At 43.2% G+C, this 20342-nt stretch overlaps 1 protein-coding gene and 1 pseudogene across 4 annotated transcripts in view; both read left to right on the plus strand.

Moving 5' to 3' along the window:
- The window catches only part of Kiaa0319l (KIAA0319 like), a 142546-nt gene that overhangs the window by 48951 nt on the left and 73253 nt on the right, over positions 1 to 20342 (plus strand). For all 4 annotated transcript variants that reach the window (XM_045150723.1, XM_045150721.1, XM_045150722.1 and 1 more), the window contains exon 3: positions 13174 to 13703. In XM_045150723.1, the coding sequence (XP_045006658.1) occupies positions 13174 to 13703 (530 nt within the window). The remainder of the gene's footprint in view (positions 1 to 13173; positions 13704 to 20342) is intronic.
- On the plus strand, positions 4066 to 4697 carry LOC101616450 (annotated as a pseudogene).

The following is a 20342-nucleotide window of genomic DNA, read 5'->3' on the forward strand; positions in this document are numbered from 1 at the left end:
AAATTACAGATTCATGCAGCTGCAAGAATGAATAAGGCAATTCTATATACAGTCCTGATATGGAATGATAGTTATGTAAGACAAAAAGGTTTAGAGCAATGTGAGTGAGAAGTGTGCTACAATTTGTTGGGGGAGCTAGAAAGAGTATGTGTATATGTCTGTGTATATGTGTGTGTGTGTGTGTGTGTGTGTGTATATATATATATATATATATGTATATATTATACATATGTACACATACACACATATGTACATACACACATACACACACATTCATACATTTTGAGGAAATAAGAAACTCACATACTTGCTTTAGAAAAGGAAACGAGGGGCCTGGAGAGATGCTTGGGAGTAAAGGCATGTGCCACCATGCCTGGCTAAAATGTTAGTATATCTTTATAGTAAATTTCCAGTTTAGTAAACTATTTTGTAAAACCTGAATTGCTTTCCCTATTTAATTTTTTAAAATATATTTTATTTATTTATTTGAGAGAGAAAGAGGTAGAGTGAGAGAAAGAGAATGGGCATGCCAGGACCTCCAGCCACTGCAAATGAACTCCAGATGCATATACCCCCTTGTGCATCTGGCTCATGTGGGTCCTGGAGACTCAAATCGGGATCCTTTGGCTTTGCAGGCAAATACCTTAACTGCTAAGCCATCTCTCCAGCCCCTGGATTGCTTTTTTTCAAGCCCTTGTATCTGTTCATAGCCTACACTGATTATTGTGTCTGTTTCTTCTTTTTGAGTCCTATCTCAGTTATAAGCTCCATCATACTAATGCCTAGGAAGAAACAGGTGCTCAGTAATACTTGTTGAATGAGTGAAGGAATAAGTAAGCATAACAGTGAGCTGAGAAGGAAGGGTGCCTGAATTTTGAACAGAATGGAGATTTCAGTGGCTGCTGTGGGAAATGAAGTAGGTGAAGGTAGGGACACTCAGGATGGCTGGAAAGCCCACTTCTTTTTGCTCCAGTTATCTCAGAACTGTCTAATTCACCCATGATTGCCATTTTCCAAGGCAGCTAGGATAAAGGAATTGAGAATCTCAGTCCTGGAGCTATTGAAGAGATAGACTGTAGAATCCAAGCTAGATAATGAGAGATGGAGGTGGCTCCTAAGCACTTCTTCTCATCTCCCTGAATAGCCTCATCCATGCTTATGATTTAGTTATCCTGTGGTGGGTGAGAGAGCAAAGTCCTTTTCAGAAACAAAGAGGCAGAATAGTCTGAGCACACAGGTCAAGGTTTGAAGTGTGAGGCATGGAGTGGGCTGGCCATGTCATACAGAAACTTTAAGGTCATGCTGTAGGGTCATGAAGGTCACCCATTGGCCACAGGATTAAGGTCTACACCATTCACATGGTTTTACTTTTACTTTTGTTTTTTGTAGAAGGCAGATAGAGAGCTATCATGTGGGCAGGTGTGCTGGTGCACACTTTTATTCCCAGTGCTTGGGAGGCAGTGGTAGGAGGATCAGTGTGAATTCAAGGCCACCCTGAGACTACAAAGGGAATTCCAGGTCAGCCTGGACTAGAGTGAGACCCTACCTCAAAACAAAACAAAACAAAAAGCTATTAGGTTTTGTACAGTCACTAAATGGCAGCAGGGATTCAGTCTGGACTGGAAATAAGAATTTACATTTGAGAGCACTGAGAATGTTGGTAGTAGTTGAAGCCATGGCCTGGTTGAAATGATATTCACTGTACAGAATCACTTTAATTCTTGCCATGTTCTGTCTAAGCCTCTGGGTCTTTGTGGGATTGCTCTGATTTCCACCTTCACACCTCTGCTTAATTTCCTTCTCATCCCTTAGTTTCCAGGCTACTTATCACTTCCTCAGGGAATTTAACTATGCATGCACTTTTATATTTAGCTTTATACTCTTTTCTTTCTTTTTATTTTTACTTATTTGCAAGCAGAGAGACAGAGAGAGATAGGAGAGAATGGGCATACCATGGTCTCCAGCTGCTGCAAACAAACTCCAGATGCATGTGCCACTTTGTGCATCTGGATTTACATGGGTACTGGGCAATTAGGTGTGGGTCATTAGGCTTTACAGGCAAGTGCCTTAACTGCTGAGCTATCTTTCCAGCCCTTAGCTTTCTACTCTGCATTATATTATAAACAGTTTTCCATCTTGTAGCAGTCTTGAGAGCTTGTTTGGAGGTTCTAGCAGGGGAGCACAGCTACTCATATGTTCTTTTGTTTGTTTGTTTGTTTTCGAGAAGAGCCTCACTCTAGCCCAGGCTGACCTGGAACTCACTCTATAGTCTCAGGGTGACCTCAAATTCATGGCAGTCCTCCTACCTCTGCCTCCCAGGTGCTGAGATTAAAGGCGTGCACCACCACGCCCGGCTTTACTCATATATTCTTTTTTTTTTTTTTTAATTATTTATTTATTTATTTGAGAGCGACACAGAGAGAAAGACAGATAGAGGAAGAGAGAAGAGAATGGGCGCGCCAGGGCTTCCAGCCTCTGCAAACGAACTCCAGACGCGTGCGCCCCCTTGTGCATCTGGCTAACGTGGGACCTGGGGAACCGAGCCTCGAACCGGGGTCGTTAGGCTTCACAGGCAAGCGCCTAACCGCTAAGCCATCTCTCCAGCCCACTCATATGTTCTTAATGGAAGACCTGTCCTCCTCTATTGGGGAAGGTCTTCCTCTCTGACCAAGTATACAGCTTTGGGAGGGACGCAGATGGAGCAGTGAGGGAGGAAAGGGACACCCACCTAGCCAGCCAGATCAGCCAGATCAACCCTGGCAATCACTAGAATGACAGATGTTGCTATAGGATTGCCCTCACATCCTGCAGTAGTATTTATAATCATCTCTTATTTTTTTCATTGATTATATTTATTTATATGTTATGTATATACATATATTTCTTTTTTATATTGGTTATAGTCTTTTTTTGGGGGGTGTTGGGATAAGGTCTCACTTTAGCTCAGGCTGACCTGGAATTCACTGTGTAGTCTCATAGTAGCCTCGAACTCACAGTGATCCTCCTACCTCTGCCTCCCAAGTGCTGGGATTAAAGGTATGAGCCACCATGTCTGGCTATAATCACCTTTTAGACACATGTTGACATCCAGTTGATAGGTCATAATTGACTTAACCATTCCCCTAGAAAGAGCTAGCAGAGGGCTGGGGAGATGGCTTAGCGGTCAAGGTGCTTTCCTGCAAAGCAAAAGGACCCCAGTTCGATTCCCCAGGACCCACGTTAGCCAGATGCTCAAGGTTGCACATGCGTCTGGAGTTCATTTGCAGTGGCTGGAAGCCCTGGTGCGCCCATTCTTTCTCTCTCTCTCAAATAAATAAATAAAAATAAAAATAAAAATAAAGAGCTAGCAGAATAGACACAGGTAGATTTGTTAATGAGTTTTCAATTTTAAGGGGCTGGAGAGAGCTGTAGAAGATGATTGCAAAGGCTCAAAGTACTTGCAATTGTTTTAGAGGATCTTAGCCCTGCTGGGAATTGAGCTAAATAGCTCTTTTTTTGTTTTGTTTTTTTGTTTTTCGAGGTAGGGTCTCACTTTAGCCCAGGCTGACCTGGAATTCACTCTGTAGTCTCAGGGTGGCCTCGAACTCATGGCAATCCTACCACCTCTGCCTCCCGAGTGCTGGGATTAAAGGCGTGAGCCACCATGCCCGGCTAGTATCTCTCTTTTTTTAAAGCATTTAAAGGAATTTAAAAAAAAGTATTTACGTGTGTGTGTGTGTGTGTTCATGTTCCAGAGCCTCTTGCCACTGCAAAGGAACACTAGACCCTTGTACCATTTTTTAAGAAATTATTTATATGTGTATTTATGAGAGAGAGTACAAAATGCCATTTTGTGCATTTGGCTTTATGTGGATATTGGGGATTTCAACCTGGACTGTCAGGCTTTGCAAGTAAGTGCCTTTAACTGCTGAGCCATCTCTCCAGCTCTTGTACCACTTTTTGTGTTTGGCTTACAAGGGTGGCTTGGGAATTGAACCCTGCCTGGAAGGCTTTGCAGGCAAGTGCCTTTAACCACTAAGCCATCTTCTCAGTCCCTTCAGTCTTGGCTTCTGCCTCTGCCTCAGCATGGTAACGCTTGAGCTGCTGGTGCTACTGGCAGCTCTTCTGGCCATGGCCTTGAGCTGTTTCATCAGTATCTCTGACAAGTGCTTTTTCAAGCCGGTCACCTTGGGCACCAAGATGGGCCTCATCTTTGAGGTGGTGGAGGATGGCTTCCTTGACATCAACATGGAGATTACAGGACCCCGATAATAAGGAATTTATAAAGGAGACCGTGAGTCCACTGGGAAATACACACTTGCTGCTCACATGGATGAAGCATATAGATTCCGTTTTAGTAATAGTTTGTCTACCATGACTCCGAAGATAGTGATGTTCACCACTGACATTGGGGAGGCTCCAAAAGGACATGACATGAAAACAAAAGCTAGGAGAACAAGCTAGAAGAAATGATTAGTAAGCTGGCAGAGGCGGTGACAGCTGTAAAGCATGAACAAGAGTACATAAAAATAATAAAAAAATAAAAAATAAAATAAAGAGTACATGGAAGTCCAGGAGAGGACGGCAGAGCCATCACTGACAACATGACCAACAGAGCTGTCCTTTGGTCCTTCTTCAAAGTTTTTGTTCTAGGCACCATGACTCTGGGACAGATCTGCTACCTGAAGAGATTTTTTGAAATCTGGAGGGTTGTTTAAAAGGCCTTTTCCTAATGATCCCAAATTCATTATTCACTTGGTTACCAAACACCTTGGTTGGAATAATACTATTAGTTTCTACATTTTTTTTTCTGAACTGAACACTCATAGCATATGTCTTTGTGTGTGTGTGTGTGTGTGTGTGTGTGTGTGTGTGTGATTAGATGTTCTCTATTGTTTTTTATTTGCTTGCTTTCTGTTACATTCATTGCTCTAATGTACTCATCTTTTTCAAGCTTTTGTGATGGAAGCATAGATCAGTGATTTTTTTAAAAAACATTAAAGTTTAGCCTGTTGGATTTGCTGTTGCACACTTGTAATCCCAGCACTGAAGTAGGAGGTTCACTGTGAATTTCAAGGATAGCCTGGGCTACATAGCAAAGCCCTATCTCAACAAACCAATCATAATTGTTAAAGCTTAGCCTTTATTTACATATGCATACAAACAAAATAGCCTCACTTTGAAAAAAACATAAGACCATTGGCTGGAGAAATGGCTTAGCAGTTAAGGCACTTGCCTACAAAGCCAAAGGACCCAGGTTCAATTCCCTAGGACCCACATAAGCCAGATGCACAAAGTGGCACATGCATCTGGAGTTCATTTGCAATGGCTGGTGGCCTTGGCGTGCCAATTCTCTCTCTCTCTCTAAATATATATATGATATGTATATTTTTCGGCTAACTTGCTTTTTAAATTTTTTATTTATTTGAGAGAGAGAGAGAATGGGAGTGTTAAGGCCTCTAACCATTACCAATAAACTCCAGATGCATGTGGCACCATGCGCCTCTGGCTTATGTGGATACTGGGAATTGAACCTGGCTTCGCAGGCAAACATCTCAACCTCTAAGCCACCTCTACAGCCCTAACTTGCTTTTTTAACTTAACAAGACATCATGGGGATAGTTCTGTGGCTGCTTGCATAGTCTGCCTAATTCTTTTCAATTCTATAGTTAAGTAGTTCCACATGAACAGACATGTAGGTCCTTCAGGTGTCTTATCAGCATAAAACATACTCTACTTAACATCCTTACATAAAGACTTCAAGGATAGTATTACATAATATTTTTGTTAAGAATCTCATTTATTGAATGCCTCCCTTTTGACAGTCAGAAGAAATAAGCTTTTTACATAATTTACACAAAACAGGATCTTATGTGCCTCAGGCTGGATTCAAATTTGCTGCAAAGCTAAAAATGACCTTGAACTTCTGATCCTCCTGCCTCTGTCTCTTAAGTGCTGGGATTTTACCCTTGGATGTTTTTGTTTTGTTTTGTTTTGTTTTTTGAGGTAGGGTTTCACTCTAGCTCAGGCTGACCTGTAATTCACTCTGTAGTCTCAGGGTGGCCTCGAACTCATGGCAATCCTCCTACCTCTGCCTCCCAAGTACTGGGATTAAAGGCTTGCACCACCATGCCCGGCTACACCTGGTTTTTATATGGCGATTAAACCCAGGTCTTCGTGCTTGCTCGGCAAGTACTCTGCGGGTTGAGCTGCATCCCTAGTCTATGACTTTTTTTTTTTTTTTTTTTTTACAAATTTTCTTATATTGTTGAAGGGCCGAATTTAATGAAAAAACCTTCAATTTCATTTCATTCATAAGACATGGATTTTTTGAAGTTCAACAAGGCCTAAATTGTGCCTGAAGGCTTGTTTCCATTTCTTGGGGTGATAATAATGTTTCCTCTAGCATGAATTCCATGCTGTTCACCTGTAACAGTTTCCACAGTCATCACATTGGTGGAGTTATGTCAACTCAGAAGGTTTTTATTTTTGTTTGTTTGTTTGGTTTTCAAGGTAGTTTCTTACTCTAGCCCAGGCTTACCTGGAATTCACCATGTAGTCTTACAGTGGCCTCAAACTCATGGAGATCCTTCCATCTCTGCCTCCCAAGTGCTGGGATTAAAGGTGTGCGCCACAATGCCAGGCTCAACTCTTGAGTTTTTTGACATTCAGCAGAGAAGGAGCTACCTCTGAAGGAGTTTCCACATTTTCAGTGATAATGGAAATCTGTACTGTATGTACTCTTTGGTAGCTAAGAAAGGTTGAGGTCTTCCTGAAGGCTTTTCTATATTTATTATTCTCATCTAAATTCCAATACAATGAGTTATATCTAAATGCTTTCCCACTTTATTTATTTTTTTTTATTTTAGAGAGAGAGGGAAAGGGAGGAGAGAATTGATGTGCCAAGGCCTCAGCCATTGCAGTCCAACGCCAGATGCTTGCGCCACCTAGTGGGCATGTGCGACCTTGAGCTTGCCTCACCTTTGTGTGTCTGGCTAACATAAGATCTGAAGAGTTAAACATGCTTCCTTAGACTTTGCAGGCAAGCACCTTAACCGCTAAGCCATCTCTCCAGACCGCTTTCCCACATTTTATACATTTAAAAAGGTTTTTCTCCAACACATATCCTTTCTTGATGAATAATGACCACATTCTGAATAAAGGTTTTGCCAGACGCAACATTCTTAAGTTTTCTTACTATTGTGATTTCTCTGATGACTTTGAAAGGACAGAATTCTTTCTTAAAGCTTATGCACGTTCACTGTATTTATGGGGCTTCTCTCTAGAGTGAATTATTTGGTGATTAGTAAGTATTGGTGCTTCTTAATCCTATATCTAATATTTCTATACAATTTCTTGCCTGTGTGAACTTTATGAGGACTTTAAAGAGATGATAGTGAGATAACTTGTTCATAACGATTGTATCACAGTATCTAGTCACTCATGGTGGAAGGCAAGTCCTAGAGCAAGGCTTCTTTCAAAGGCAGGTGTGGAAGTCTCAGTGTATTTTATTTATTTTTAAGTTTCTTTTATTTATTTCATTTTAAATTATTTATTTTAGAGAGTGATAAAAAGAAGCAGACAGAGAGAGAGGATGAGTATGGGTGCACTAGGACCTCCCATCACTGCAAACTCCAGAAGCATGTACCACCCTGTGCGTTTGGCATTATGTGGGTACTGGGGAATTGAACCCTGACCATCAGGCTTTGCAAACAAGCACTTTTAATCACTGAGTCATCTCTCCAGCCCTTTAAGTTTCTTTAAAAGAAATTCTCACTTATTTATTTGAGGGAGAGAAAGAAGGAGGAAGAAAAAGCATGAGAGAGAAGATGAATGCATGTGTGCACCAGGGCCTCCTTGCCACTGCTAATGAACTCCAAACACTTGTGTCACATTGTTTATCTGGCTTTACATGTGTACTAAGGAATGGAACACAGGCTGGCAGGCTTTACCTGCTGAGCCATCTCCCCAGTCCTTGAAAACAAAAATTATTTATTTATTTGTTTGTTTGTTTTTTGAGGTAGGGTCTTGCTGTAGCCCAAGCTGACCTGGAATTCACTCAATAGTCCCAGGCTGGCCTCAAACTCACAGTGATCTTCCTACCTCAGTCTTTTGAGTGGAGAGATTAAAGGCATGCACCACCACACCCTCCTGGGTATTTATTTTTGAGACAGAGACAGAGAGAGAGAGAGTCACAGTGCAATTTTTAAAAATTAGGTAAAATAGTAGCTTACATACAGAACAGTACATGTTATTTTTTATCATGTTAACCTCTTTATTATGTTAAATATGAGAGAATTGTTGTAAGAATGATGGAATGCTGATATGAAGATACCTAGCAGTGGTTATTGATGTTTAATAAATCAGTAAGCTATAGTTTATTGATTCTAACAATGTCTGTGTACTAGCTGTTATTGTGTAGCTGGTGACTGGTGTGGGAAGATGAACAAGGAAATGAAAGTTATTTCTGTAGCTCTTGGTAGCTTCTCCCCCCACAGTTGTTATTTTTCCATCTTTTCTTAAGGAAATTGTATTTTCTCTAGCCTCTTAACTTGTCTTGTCTGGTGTTAGGTTGGTGCCACTGCATCTCATTTCTCTCAGAGAACAATGGAAGGCTGGCTTTTGTACTTAGTGCTTCTGACTCAATAGTCTAGCAGCCTGCCTTTATCTTTATTTTCTAGTTGATTGGTGTCCACATGTAGCCTGTTTGATATTTAGTGAGTGTTTTGTGAGAGTTAAGTTGGTTTTGGCCGATTATCAAGTTGTTGGTTTAGTTAGAACCATTTTCAGTTATGTGCATGTGCAGACATATTTATCCATCTCTTATGTGTTTTGTTCCTATTACATGTTTTCTTTCTGTAATCCATAATTTTTATGTTATAACTAACTGCAGAGCCAGGACTAGGATGAGGAAAGAAAGTCATCTATAGTATGAAATTTATAGGTATTTTTTGGTCAGGCGCGGCAGTGCTTCCTGTCTGTAATCCCAGCATTTGGGAGTTGGAATCAGGAGGATCAGGAACTCAGATCATTCTCAGCTATATAGTGAGTTTGCGGCCAGTCTGGGCTATAGGAGACTGTCTCAGAAAACCAAAATAAAATGCCCTCCGAAAGATAAAAACAAACAAGCAAACCATAAGACAGAAAAGTAGCACTCTGTTCAGGTTCTCTAAGCCCACCTTAAACTCAAGCAACCTTGAGAGTGAGCACCTCATGAATATTGTGCCTGGGGTGCCTCTCTTTCCTCACTCTGGTTCTATCTAGTCTTCTGTAATTCTAGCCATAGTGGTTACACACACCCATATAACCCATATAACACGAACATGAATGAAATTCAAAAATGGATTTACAGGTGGGAAGATTGCTCAGTGGTTAAAAAATTTGTAAGGCTGTGGCGTAACTCAGGTGATAGAGTACTTGCCTAGCATGCAAGAAGCCCTGGATTTGATCCCCAGCGCCACATCAACCAGATGTGCTAGTGCACACCTGTAACCTCACCATCTCAGCACGCAGGGAGGTGAGCTACCTGACACCGGCTCTCACAAAGGTAGGGGGACTGGAGAGATGGCTTAGCAGTTAAGGCATTTGCCTGTGAAGTAAAGGACCCAGGTTTGATTCCCCAGTATCCATGTAGGCCAGATGCACTAGGTGGCAAACTGGAGTTTGATTGCAGTGGCTGGGGGCCCTGGCACAAATATATAAATAAATAAAATACATTTTGTTTATCTTTTTTTAAATTAATTAATGTATTTAACAGAGAAAGAGGGGGGGAGAGAGAGAGAAAGTAAAATACGTTTTAAAGAAAGAATTGACACCTGGCATGGTGGCTCACGTCTTTAATTCTAGCACTCGGTGCTGGGTGCATGTGTCTGGAGTTCGTTTGCAGTGGCTGGAGGACCTGGCATGCCCATTCTCTCTCTCTCTCTCTCCCCCTCTTTCTCTGTCAAATTAATTAATTAACGAAATATTTTTTTAAAAAAGTGCTGGAGGGATGGCTTAGCAGTTAAGGCACTTGCCTGCAAAACCAAAGGACCCAGGTTAAATTCCCCAGGACCCACATTAGCCAGATGCAGAAGGGGACACGTGCATCTGGAGTTCATTTGCAGTGGCTGGAGGCCCTGGTGTGCCCATTCTCTCTCTATCTGCCTCTTTCTCTCTCTATGTGTTGCTCTCCAATAAATAAATAAAACTAGGGCTGGGGAAATGACTTAGTAGTTAAGGCATTTGCCTGTGACGCCTAAAGACCCCGGTTCAATTCTCCAGGACCCACGTAAGCCAGATGCACAGGGGGCGCACATGTCTGGAGTTCATTTGCAGTGTCTGGAGGTCCTGACATGTCCATTCTCTCTTTCTCACTGTGTCTTCTCTCTCTCAAATAAATAAAGAAATAAAATATTAAAAATAAATGAATAAATAAATAAAAATAAAACAAAATAAAAAACTAAACTTAAAAAAAAAAAGATGTAGCTCATGGGTAGAGTACCTGCTTGCATGTTTGAGGGCTTACATTTAATCCCCAGTACTGAGGGGAAGAAAAAAGAATTTATAATAATTTTCATTAGAACATATTTTGACATTACTTCATCTAAGAAAACAGAGGTGAGGTAATGTATCAGGAAGATAATCCCATGCCTGAGATAGCTGTGCCCAAAGTTTATCTATAAACAACATCAGTAAGAATCTTGGATCATGTTTGTAAGGTTCATGAGTGACCAAGACCACAGAAACCACTCTGAGGCAAAGATGGATTTATTCGGGAGGGAAAAACATGAGCTGCCAGGACTGACTCTCAAGAGCAGAGCAGTCAGCTTTGAGATTACAGATAGTGCCCTATATATAGAGTTCTTCAGGTGGGGGAAGGCGAGGAAGGGAAGGAATTTTTTTATTCTTTACATTAGCTATAGGTTGTAAGACCAGAAGTGACCAGGTGAGAGATAAGGGGGCAGTAAATTTAGACCTGGGGCATGTTAGGCAGGGAAGAGATAATGGCCGGGCAGTTCCTTGAGGAATGTGGATGACCCATTTCCTTATGCCTCTGTCCTGCTGTCTTTGGTGACTCCATTTTGGGAAGCCCATCTTGACCTAACAATGTTATTATGTAGGTTACTCATATCATAGTAGGTCACTACTGTGTTTTCTTTCCTTTTTTTTTTTTAATCATGACATGGCTTGTCATTCAGAAATTCTACCTAGAAAAACTCTCATGATTAGAATCTTAGGTAGTTTTCACTACCACTCTAGCTGTTGCCATGATGTGCAAAACCATGTGACATTGGCAAACAATTAATTAGAAAATGCATATATCAGGCCTGGGGAGATGGCTCAGCAGTTAAGGCACTTGCCTGCAAAGCCAAAGGACTCAGGTTCAATTCCCCAGCACCCAATTAAGCCAGATGCACAAGTTGGCACATGCATTTGGAGTTCCTTTGCAGTGGCTGGAGGCCCTGGCAGGCCTATTCTGTCTCTTTCCTGCTACTTCTTTCTCTCAAATAAATAAATAAAAATAAAATACTTTTAAAAAGAAAATGGCCAGGCGTGGTGGTTAATGCCTTTAATCCCAGCACTCAGGAGGCAGAGGTAGGAGGATCGCTGTGAGTTCAAGGCCACCCTGAGACTACATAGTGAATTCCAGGTCAGTCTGGGCCAGAGTGAGACCCTACCTCAAAACACCAAAAAGGAAAAAAGAAAAAAATGCATATATCAAGATGGAGAGATGACTTAGTGGTTAAGCTGCTTGCTTGCAAAGCCAAAGGAACCATGTTCAAATCCTCAGGTCCCGGGCTGGAGAGATGGCTTAGCGGTTTAAGCGCTTGCCTGTGAAGCCTAAGGACCCCGGTTCGAGGCTCGGTTCCCCAGGTCCCACGTTAGCCAGATGCACAAGGGGGCGCACGCGTCTGGAGTTCGTTTGCAGAGGCTGGAAGCCCTGGCGCACCCATTCTCTCTCTCTCCCTCTATCTGTCTTTCTCTCTGTGTCTGTCGATCTCAAATAAATAAATAAAAAATTTAAAAAAAAATCCTCAGGTCCCATGTATACCAGATGCACATGGTAGCATGTATATCTGGAGCTCATTTGCAATAGCTGAAGGCCCTGGCATGCTCACTCATTTCTCTCTCTCTCTTTCTCCCTCCCTCCCCCCCTTTCTCTGTCATAAATAAATAATCTTTTTAAAGAAACTGCATATTGGCTGGAGAGATGGCTTAGTGGTTAAGCACTTGCCTGTGAAGCCTAAGGACCCCGGTTCGAGGCTTGGTTCCCCAGGTCCCACGTTAGCCAAATGCACAAGGGGGCGCACGCGTCTGAAGTCCGTTTGCAGTGGCTGGAGGCCCTGGTGTGCTCATTCTCTCTCTCTCTCTCTCTGCTGCTCTTAAATAAATAAATAAACATTTTTTTTTAACTGCATATATCTAGCCAGGTATGGTGGCTCACACTTTTAATCCCAGCACGGGTTGGGGAGTAGGATACTGAGGTAGGGGGAACACCAGGAGTTTAAGGTCAGCTTGGGTAAAGTGAGTTCCAGGTTAGCCTAGGCTGGAGTGAGACACTGCCTTGGGGGAACAAAAAAAGAGAGGAAAGAAAGAAGAGAAGGAAGGGAGGGAGGGAGGAAATCTGGGTGTCTGTAATGTGCATGAGGTCAGTTGAGTGCTCATTCTATATATGACGTAGGTCTGGTTGCTACTTGAGGGTACTTGCTCACAGGCTGGGTGTACATGTAAAGTTGGTTGGTGTTGTAGTCAGTTCAATGGAGGGGGTCGATATTCCAGTTTGCTCAGCTATCCACATTTGTGGTACCCATAATCCACTATACTTGGCATATATACCTTGCTGGGAAGTTGAAGGTCAAGTTTTGGAACTCTGTTCCCCGTAGTCCATGGTCTTCCACCAGAATAGTCTGCTTTTTTAATTTCTTCCCCCTGTTTCGTAAATTAAATTAGAACTCTTTGTAAAAAGCTTCATGTGGGAGAAACTCATTGAGAAGAGGAGCCATCAATGAATATGGAGCAATTCTCCCACAAGCTAAAATACCCTCAGACACAACACACTTTCTTTGCTTCTGTTCCACTCACTAGACAGTTTTCTCACCCTCTTAAAAATTTGTCTTCAAAATAGCCTCAAGTGTTGGTGTTCAGGGCTCTTTTGGAGCAGTAGTCTCTGTTTTGCTTGATCTTCACCTGGTTTCATTCTTTGTTTTTTAGGTGCAGCTGAAAGCAGGTGCCAGCAGGGGAAGACACAATTTGGAGTTGGCCTGAGAACTGGGGGAGAAAATCACCTTCGACTTCTTAAAGGAACCCCTTCTCTCCAGTCGTGTTGGGCAGCCTGTTGCCAGGACTCTACTTGCCATGCCCTTTGGTGGCTAGAAGGAATGTGCTTTCAGGCAAACTGCAGCAAGCCCCAGAGCTGCCAGCCTTTTAGGACAGACTCTCCCAATTCCATGTTGATATTTTTAAAGAACTCCCAAATTGCAGATGATTTGGGCTTAGCACCTGAAGATGGTGTACCCTATCATCTGGGGCTAGGTTGGAGCAGAGTATCCTGGGGGAAGCAGAGCCCACACAGACCTCCACTCAGACCTGCTGTATCCACCAGTGACCAGCAGAGCTTACTCAGAAATCGTCAAAAGAGGGAGAGTCCCAGTGAGGAAGTGGTTCCGCCTGTAGTGACCCAGCACTCTAAAGCAAATCACTCCGGGGAGTTAGTTGCTGTGAGCGCCAATGGCTCTGCAGAGGTAAGCTTGTGAGCACTCCGGAGCAGAGAATCCTCTCTACTTCTCACTCGTGCATGAGCAGTGATGGCTGATGCTTGTGGGCAGGCTGTGTGTGTGAAAAGTTGGTTGGTGTCATCCTCATAGGTGTTGCCCACACGAACAAGGGCAATTTGAGTTCAGAAATGTTCGTTTCAGTGGTCTGACCATTATTTTAGTAAAAGCACAAGGCTGTACATTACCTGTTCTAAGCTGGGTTTTGGCCACAGGTAAGTGCAGTTGTGTGGGCGGTAGTCTCTACCAACGGTTCTGCAGTGCTTTCTGCCAGATTGCAAAACAGTCAGTTGATGTGGATGCAGTCAAGTTCTCCTCCTCCATTCCCTGCCTGTGAGCCCTTTCCTTATGAGGTGGTTTCTGTTCCAGTCTGAATTAACTATGCTTGGTACTGCAGATCAAGATCTGACCTGCTGGGCTGGGAAGCTGGATGTGGCTGTTAGACAAGAGGTGTCTGGGGTGAATTCTCACAAACTGTGTATACTAAGGGACATTCCACCAGTTTGCTTTTTATGTTTCTTCATTGTTGATCTTCCTGGGTAAATGATTAAAAGGAATGACTCACTTTATGTTCAATCTCCCTTGATTACTGTGACTTATTTTTATATTTGTTTTGTCCTAGTTGTCTCTGTCAAGTTGAAGCCAGAGTGGGGAGGAAACTACATGCCAGGCACTGTGTGTGCTGATCACTGTACTATATCATTTTGTTTAATTTTCATAGCAATATTTCCCAAGTCTGTATTATTAGCTCTGTTTTGGTAGTGAAGAAACTGAGGCCAAATAAGTTAAACAGTTTGCCTATGATCATGCAGCTAGTAAACAGCATGGCTAGAATTGGAATCTAGCATTACTATTAAGAAAAAAACCCTTTTACTGCAGTATTAGAGAACATTAGGCTTAGATTTAATATGCCCACAAACATTTATGGAAATTTGACTATCAATGTCAGATACTTGTCTAAGCACTGGATGTACAAAGACAAACAAGACATTGTCTGTGCCCTCAGGGAGCTTACAGTCTATAGGAAATGGAGTCATGAAGCTAAGTTTTTATGATATTGTGTAATTACTGTATTAACAGATTTACATATGCTGGGCAGTAAGAACATAAAGAAAAAGTCCTGGGCTGGAGGAATGGCTTAGTGGTTAAGGTGTTTGCAAAGTAAAGCCAAAGGACCCAGGTTCTATTCCCCAGGACCCACATTAGTTAGATTCACAAGGTGGCACATGTGTCTGGAGTTTGTTTGCAGTGGCTGGAAGCCCTGGTGTGCCCATTCTCTCCCTCTCTGTCTCTCTCCCCCACTTTCTGTCTGTAAAATAAATAAATAAATAATATATTAAAAAAAAAAAAAGAAAAAGTCCTTTGCTTGAATAGGCAGGTAATGTGTATGTGCAGGAAATACTTGACAGAGATGGTCAGTATTTCTTGAAGGATGTACAGGATTTCCCTGGGGAGCTAAAGGTAGTAAAAAGCATTCTATACAGAGTCACAGTATGTACAGGATACTGCTCCGTATGAGACTCAGCCAGTAAGTGGTTTTTGGACATTTACTATGTGTAAACTACTATACTGAACTGGGCACAAAGGAATATTACAATGAATAAAATACACATAGTTACTGTCCCAATGGAGCTTATACCCACATAAGAAAATCAGGCATTACAAGTCTAACGATTAAATAATTTGTATGTTTTTTTGTAGCTTATGAGAGGATAAGTACTGAATGCTGTGAGAACATTTAACAAGAACTTAATAGAAACTTAGGTGTAAGATTAAGCCATCCTAAGGAAAGAATGCTTGAGCTGAGACTTGAACTGAAGAAAAGTGTATTTCTGAAAAAGGGAATAACAGTGTTCAAGTTTGTTAGATGCCCTAAAACATGGCAAGATAAGAAAATTAAGAGAAATTACACACACTCTCTCTTTTTACTGTACTAGATACTGGCAAGCACTGCAACACTCAGCTATCACTCCAGATGAGAGACCTATTTGTTGGGCAAACAAAGAAAGAGAACTACCTTAAAAGAAGAGGTCTGGGAGGTGTGCAGAACCCAGTGCCTTGATAAGACTGCCTTTCTCTTCAGATCAGTGGGAAGTCATTAAGGAATTTTTAAATTTTTTATTTTAAAGAGAGAAAACAATAGAGAGAGAGAGAGAGAGAATTGGTGCACCAGGGCCTCAGCCACTACAATCGAACTCCAGATGCTTGCACTACCTAATGAGCATGTGCGACTGTGCGCTTGCCTCACCTTTGTGCATCTGGCTTATGTGAGATCTGGAGAGTTGAACATGGGTCCTTAGGCTTTGCAGGCAAGATCTTAACAGCCAAGACATCTCTCCAGCCCCCATTAAGGGATTTTTTTTTAATATTTTAAAAATTTTTGTTTATTTAAGTGAGAGGAAGAGAGAGAAAGAGAGAGAGACAGAGAATGGGCATGCCAGGGCCTCCAACCAGTGCAAATGAACTCCAGACTCATGTGCCACCTTGTACATCTGGTTTACATGGGTACTGGGGAGTAGAACCTGGGTCCCTAGGCTTTGCAGGCAAGCACCTTACCCACTAAACCATCTCTCCAGCCCCCCATTAGGGATTTGTGTGTGTGTGTGTGTTTTGTTTTGTTTTTTTTCGAGGTAGGGTTTCATTTAAGCTCAGGCTGACCTGGAATTCACTATGTAGTTTTAGGGTGGCCTTGCTCATGGCGATCCTCCTACCTCTACCTCTCGAATGCTGAGATTAAAGGCATGGTCCACCATGCATGGTTTTTTTTTTTTTAATTTTTTTATTGGAGAGTGACAGACAGAGAGAAAGACAGATAGAGGGAGAGAGAGAGAATGGGCGCACCAGGGCTTCCAGCCTCTGCAAACGAACTCCAGACGTGTGCGCCCCCTTGTGCATCTGGCTCACGTGGGACCTGGGAAAGCGAGCCTTGAACCGGGGTCCTTAGGCTTCACAGGCAAGCGCTTAACCGCTAAGCCATCTCTCCAGCCCCCATGCATGGTTTTATTAGAGAATTTTTTTTTCTCTTTTTTTTTTTTTTTTTTGGTTTTACGAGGTAGGGTCTCACTCTGGTCCAGGCTGACCTGGAATTAACTCTGTCATCTCAGGGTGGCCTCGAACTCATGGTGATCCTCCTACCTCTGCCTCCCGAGTGCTGGGATTAAAGGCGTGCGCCACCACGCCCGGCTTTATTAGAGAATTTTAAGCAGAGAATGACACACAGAATTTCTCACTTACCCATGGGAGGTATGTTCCAAGACCCCCAGTGGATGCTTGGAACTGGGATTAGTTCCCTATATACTACTGAATAAGAAGGCTGTGGAAATTGCTCAGTGGTTAAAGGCACTTGCTTGTAAAGCCTGATGGCCCAGAGTCAGTTCTCTAGTACCCATGTAAAGCCAGATGTACAAGGTGGTACATGCGTCTGGAGTTTGTTTGCAATGGCAGGAAGCCCTGACACAGCCATTCTCTCTGCCTCTCTCCTTCTCTTTCTAATAAATAAATAAATATTATGCTGCTGAATAGGATCCTAAATAGGATCATTCTTAATGTAGATTTTAGCGACCTTAGCATGTGTTTTTTTTTTTCCATATTAAACTGATAATATGAATCACTTCATGGCTTTTCTTTAGCATATCTGGATTCTCTGCATCACTATTCTTGGACTTTGGGGCAGTTATTAAGTAAAATAAGCATTACTTGACTACAAGCCCTGCAGTGTTGAGATAGTTGATGTGAAATAGCTACTCAATGGGTAACAGTTAAGAAGTATATACAGGGGCTGTGGAGTTGGCTCAGTGGTGAAAGGTGCTTGCTTGAAAGCCTGACAGCCTGGGTTTGATTCCCTGGTTACCCATGCAAAGCCAAATGCACAAAATGGCGCATACTTCCAGAGTTCATCTGTAGCACGAGAGGCCCTGGTCACCCCCCCCAACACACACACTTATACACTCTCCTCTCTCTCCTTGCAAATAAGTGTGTACAGCATGTATATACCAAACAGTGATGATTTGTGTCCCAGGCAGGATAAAGCAGGATGCTGTGAAATTTTCTTTGAGATTTTCATCATGCTTCTTGTAATTTTGCATATTACTTAAAACTTATGAATTGTTTATTTCCAGAATTTCCCATTAAATACATTTGGATTGCAATGACTACAGGTTACTTAGACCATGGAAAGTGAAACCTTAGGTAAAAGGGACAACTGTAATTTAGACAAGTTGCTGTGTGGTGAAATAAATGGGAAAAGGGCAAACACGTATATAACTCAGCAAAGTTGGAGGTGCTTCAGGCTGAAGGAATGCTGTGCCATCAAAGAAAGTTAAGGATACAGGAAGGGATGAGCAAGAAGTTCCTCTGAACCGTGCTCCTCAAATTTGCATGCATCAGTCTCACTTGGAGGCCACATTAAAAACAGATCACTGGGCCCCAACTCCAGGGTTTTATTTTTATTTTTTAAACTTTTTTTGTTTATTTATTTATTTGAGAACGACAGAGGGAGGGAGAGAGAGAAAGAATGGGTGCACCAGAGCTTCCAGCCTCTGTAAACGAACTCCAGATTTGTGCACCCCCTTGTGCATCTGGTTAACGTGGGTCCTGGGGAATTGAGACTCGAACTGGGGTCCTTAGGCTTCACAGGCAAGCGCTTAACCGCCAAGCCATCTCTCCAGCCCAAACTCCAGAGTTTAAGACTCAGCAGGTTTGGAATGGGCCTGAGACTTTGCTTTTCCAAATTCCTGAAGAGTGTTAGTGTTCTGGCCCAGTAACCATGCTTTGAGGACCACTGCCTTATAGGGCAGGGAGGCTAGACTACAGAGCAAAGAACACACAGTGGGCCATAGCAGGGCCTCCTCCGTTGATATGGAGGAAGGTTTGGATGGGATGCAGCTACAGTGGATTGCTCAAAGGAAATCATGTAATCCTTTGTCATTATCTCTTCTGAAGTGTGGTAGATCATTGATGGAGAATGGAAGCAGAAGCAGATAGAGTGGGGTTAGGTGGGCAATAGGCAGGAAAATCAGAGGTTTGGAGAGAGTGGCAAGGGTCTGAAGTGGCCATGGTGACAGGTAGAAGATGGTAAACCAGGTAGGAAATAGGAAGACTTTGGAGTAGTTCTGAGATGGAGAGCAGCACTGCGGCATGGCACTGGCACTGGCACTGGCACTGGCGGTTCTGTGAGTAGCCTCGGAAGCTCTCAGCAACCCTGTCGGGAACAGGCTGGTGCTCAACTCATCCAAGATAGGAAATTTGGTAGGTGGTTTGTGCAGAAAGAAGTTGGGGCTTGGAAATTGAGGAGTTTTGCTTTTGTTTTTCAATGTAGTCTCACTCTGTAGCCCAGGCTGACCTGGAACTCACTCTGTAGTCCTAGGCTAGCTTGGAATTCAAATGATCCTCCAACCACTGCTGAGATTAAAGGGACTAAAGGGCCAGATGTGGTGGCACATGCCTTTAATCCCAGCATTCAGGAGGCAGAGGTAGGAGGATTGCTGTGAGTTCAAGGCCACCCTGAGACCACATAGTGAATCCCAGGTCAGTCTGGCCAGAGTGAGACCCTACCTCAAAACAAAAAAAAAAAGGGGAGCCGGGCGTGGTGGCGCACGCCTTTAATCCCAGCACTCGGGAGGCAGAGGTAGGAGGATCGCCGAGAGTTCGAGGCCACTCTGAGACTACATAGTGAATTCCAGGTCAGCCTGTGAGACTACATAGTGAATTCCAGGTCAGCCTGAGCCAGAGTGAGACCCTACCTCGAAAAACAAAAAAAAAAAAAGGGGGGGGCAGCTAAAGGTATGAACCACCACACCCAGCTGAAGGTTGTTTCTAAGAGAGTGGATGAGCCGGGCGTGGTGGTGCACGGCTTTAATCCCAGCACTCAGGAGGCAGAGGTAGGAGGATTGCCATGAGTTCAAGGTCACCCTGAGATGACAGAGTTAATTCCAGGTCAGCCTGGACCAGAGTGAGACCCTACCTCGAAAAACCAAAAAAAAAAGAGAGAGTGGATGAGCTGGGCGTGGTGGCGCACGCCTTTAATCCCAGCACTCAGGAAGCAGAGATATGTGGACCGCCAAGAGTTCAGGGTCACTCCGAGACTACAGAGTGAATTCCAGGTCAGCCTGGACTACAATGAGACCCTACCTCAAAAAAACAAAACAAAACAAAACAAAAAGAGTGGATGAAAGAATAAAAAGATACAAAAGGAGCTGGAGAGATGGCTTCACAGTTAAGGCACTTGCCTGTGAAGCCTAAGGACCCAGTTTTGATTCTCCATGCATCTGGAGTTCATTTGCAGTGGTTGGAGGCCCCAGCATGCCTATATTCTCTCTCTCTCTCTCTCTCTCTCCCCCTCCTCCCTCTCTCTCTCTCTCCCCCCTCCTTTCTCTCTCTCTCTCTCTCTCTCTCCCCTCCTCTCATTCCCCTCCTCTCTGTCTCTCTCCCCTCCTCTCTCTCTCCCCCTCCCCCCTCTCTCTTCCCTCCCCTCCTCCTCTCCCCTCCTCTCTCTCTCTCCCCTCCTCTCTCTCTCTCCCCTCCTCTCTCTCTTTCCCCTCCTCTCTCTCCCCCCTCCCCTCCTCTCTCTCCCCCCTCCCCTCCTCTCTCTCTCCCCTCCCCTCCTCTCTC

Source organism: Jaculus jaculus, chromosome 5 (genome assembly GCF_020740685.1).
Source record: "Jaculus jaculus isolate mJacJac1 chromosome 5, mJacJac1.mat.Y.cur, whole genome shotgun sequence".
Taxonomy (NCBI): Eukaryota; Metazoa; Chordata; class Mammalia; order Rodentia; family Dipodidae; genus Jaculus; species Jaculus jaculus.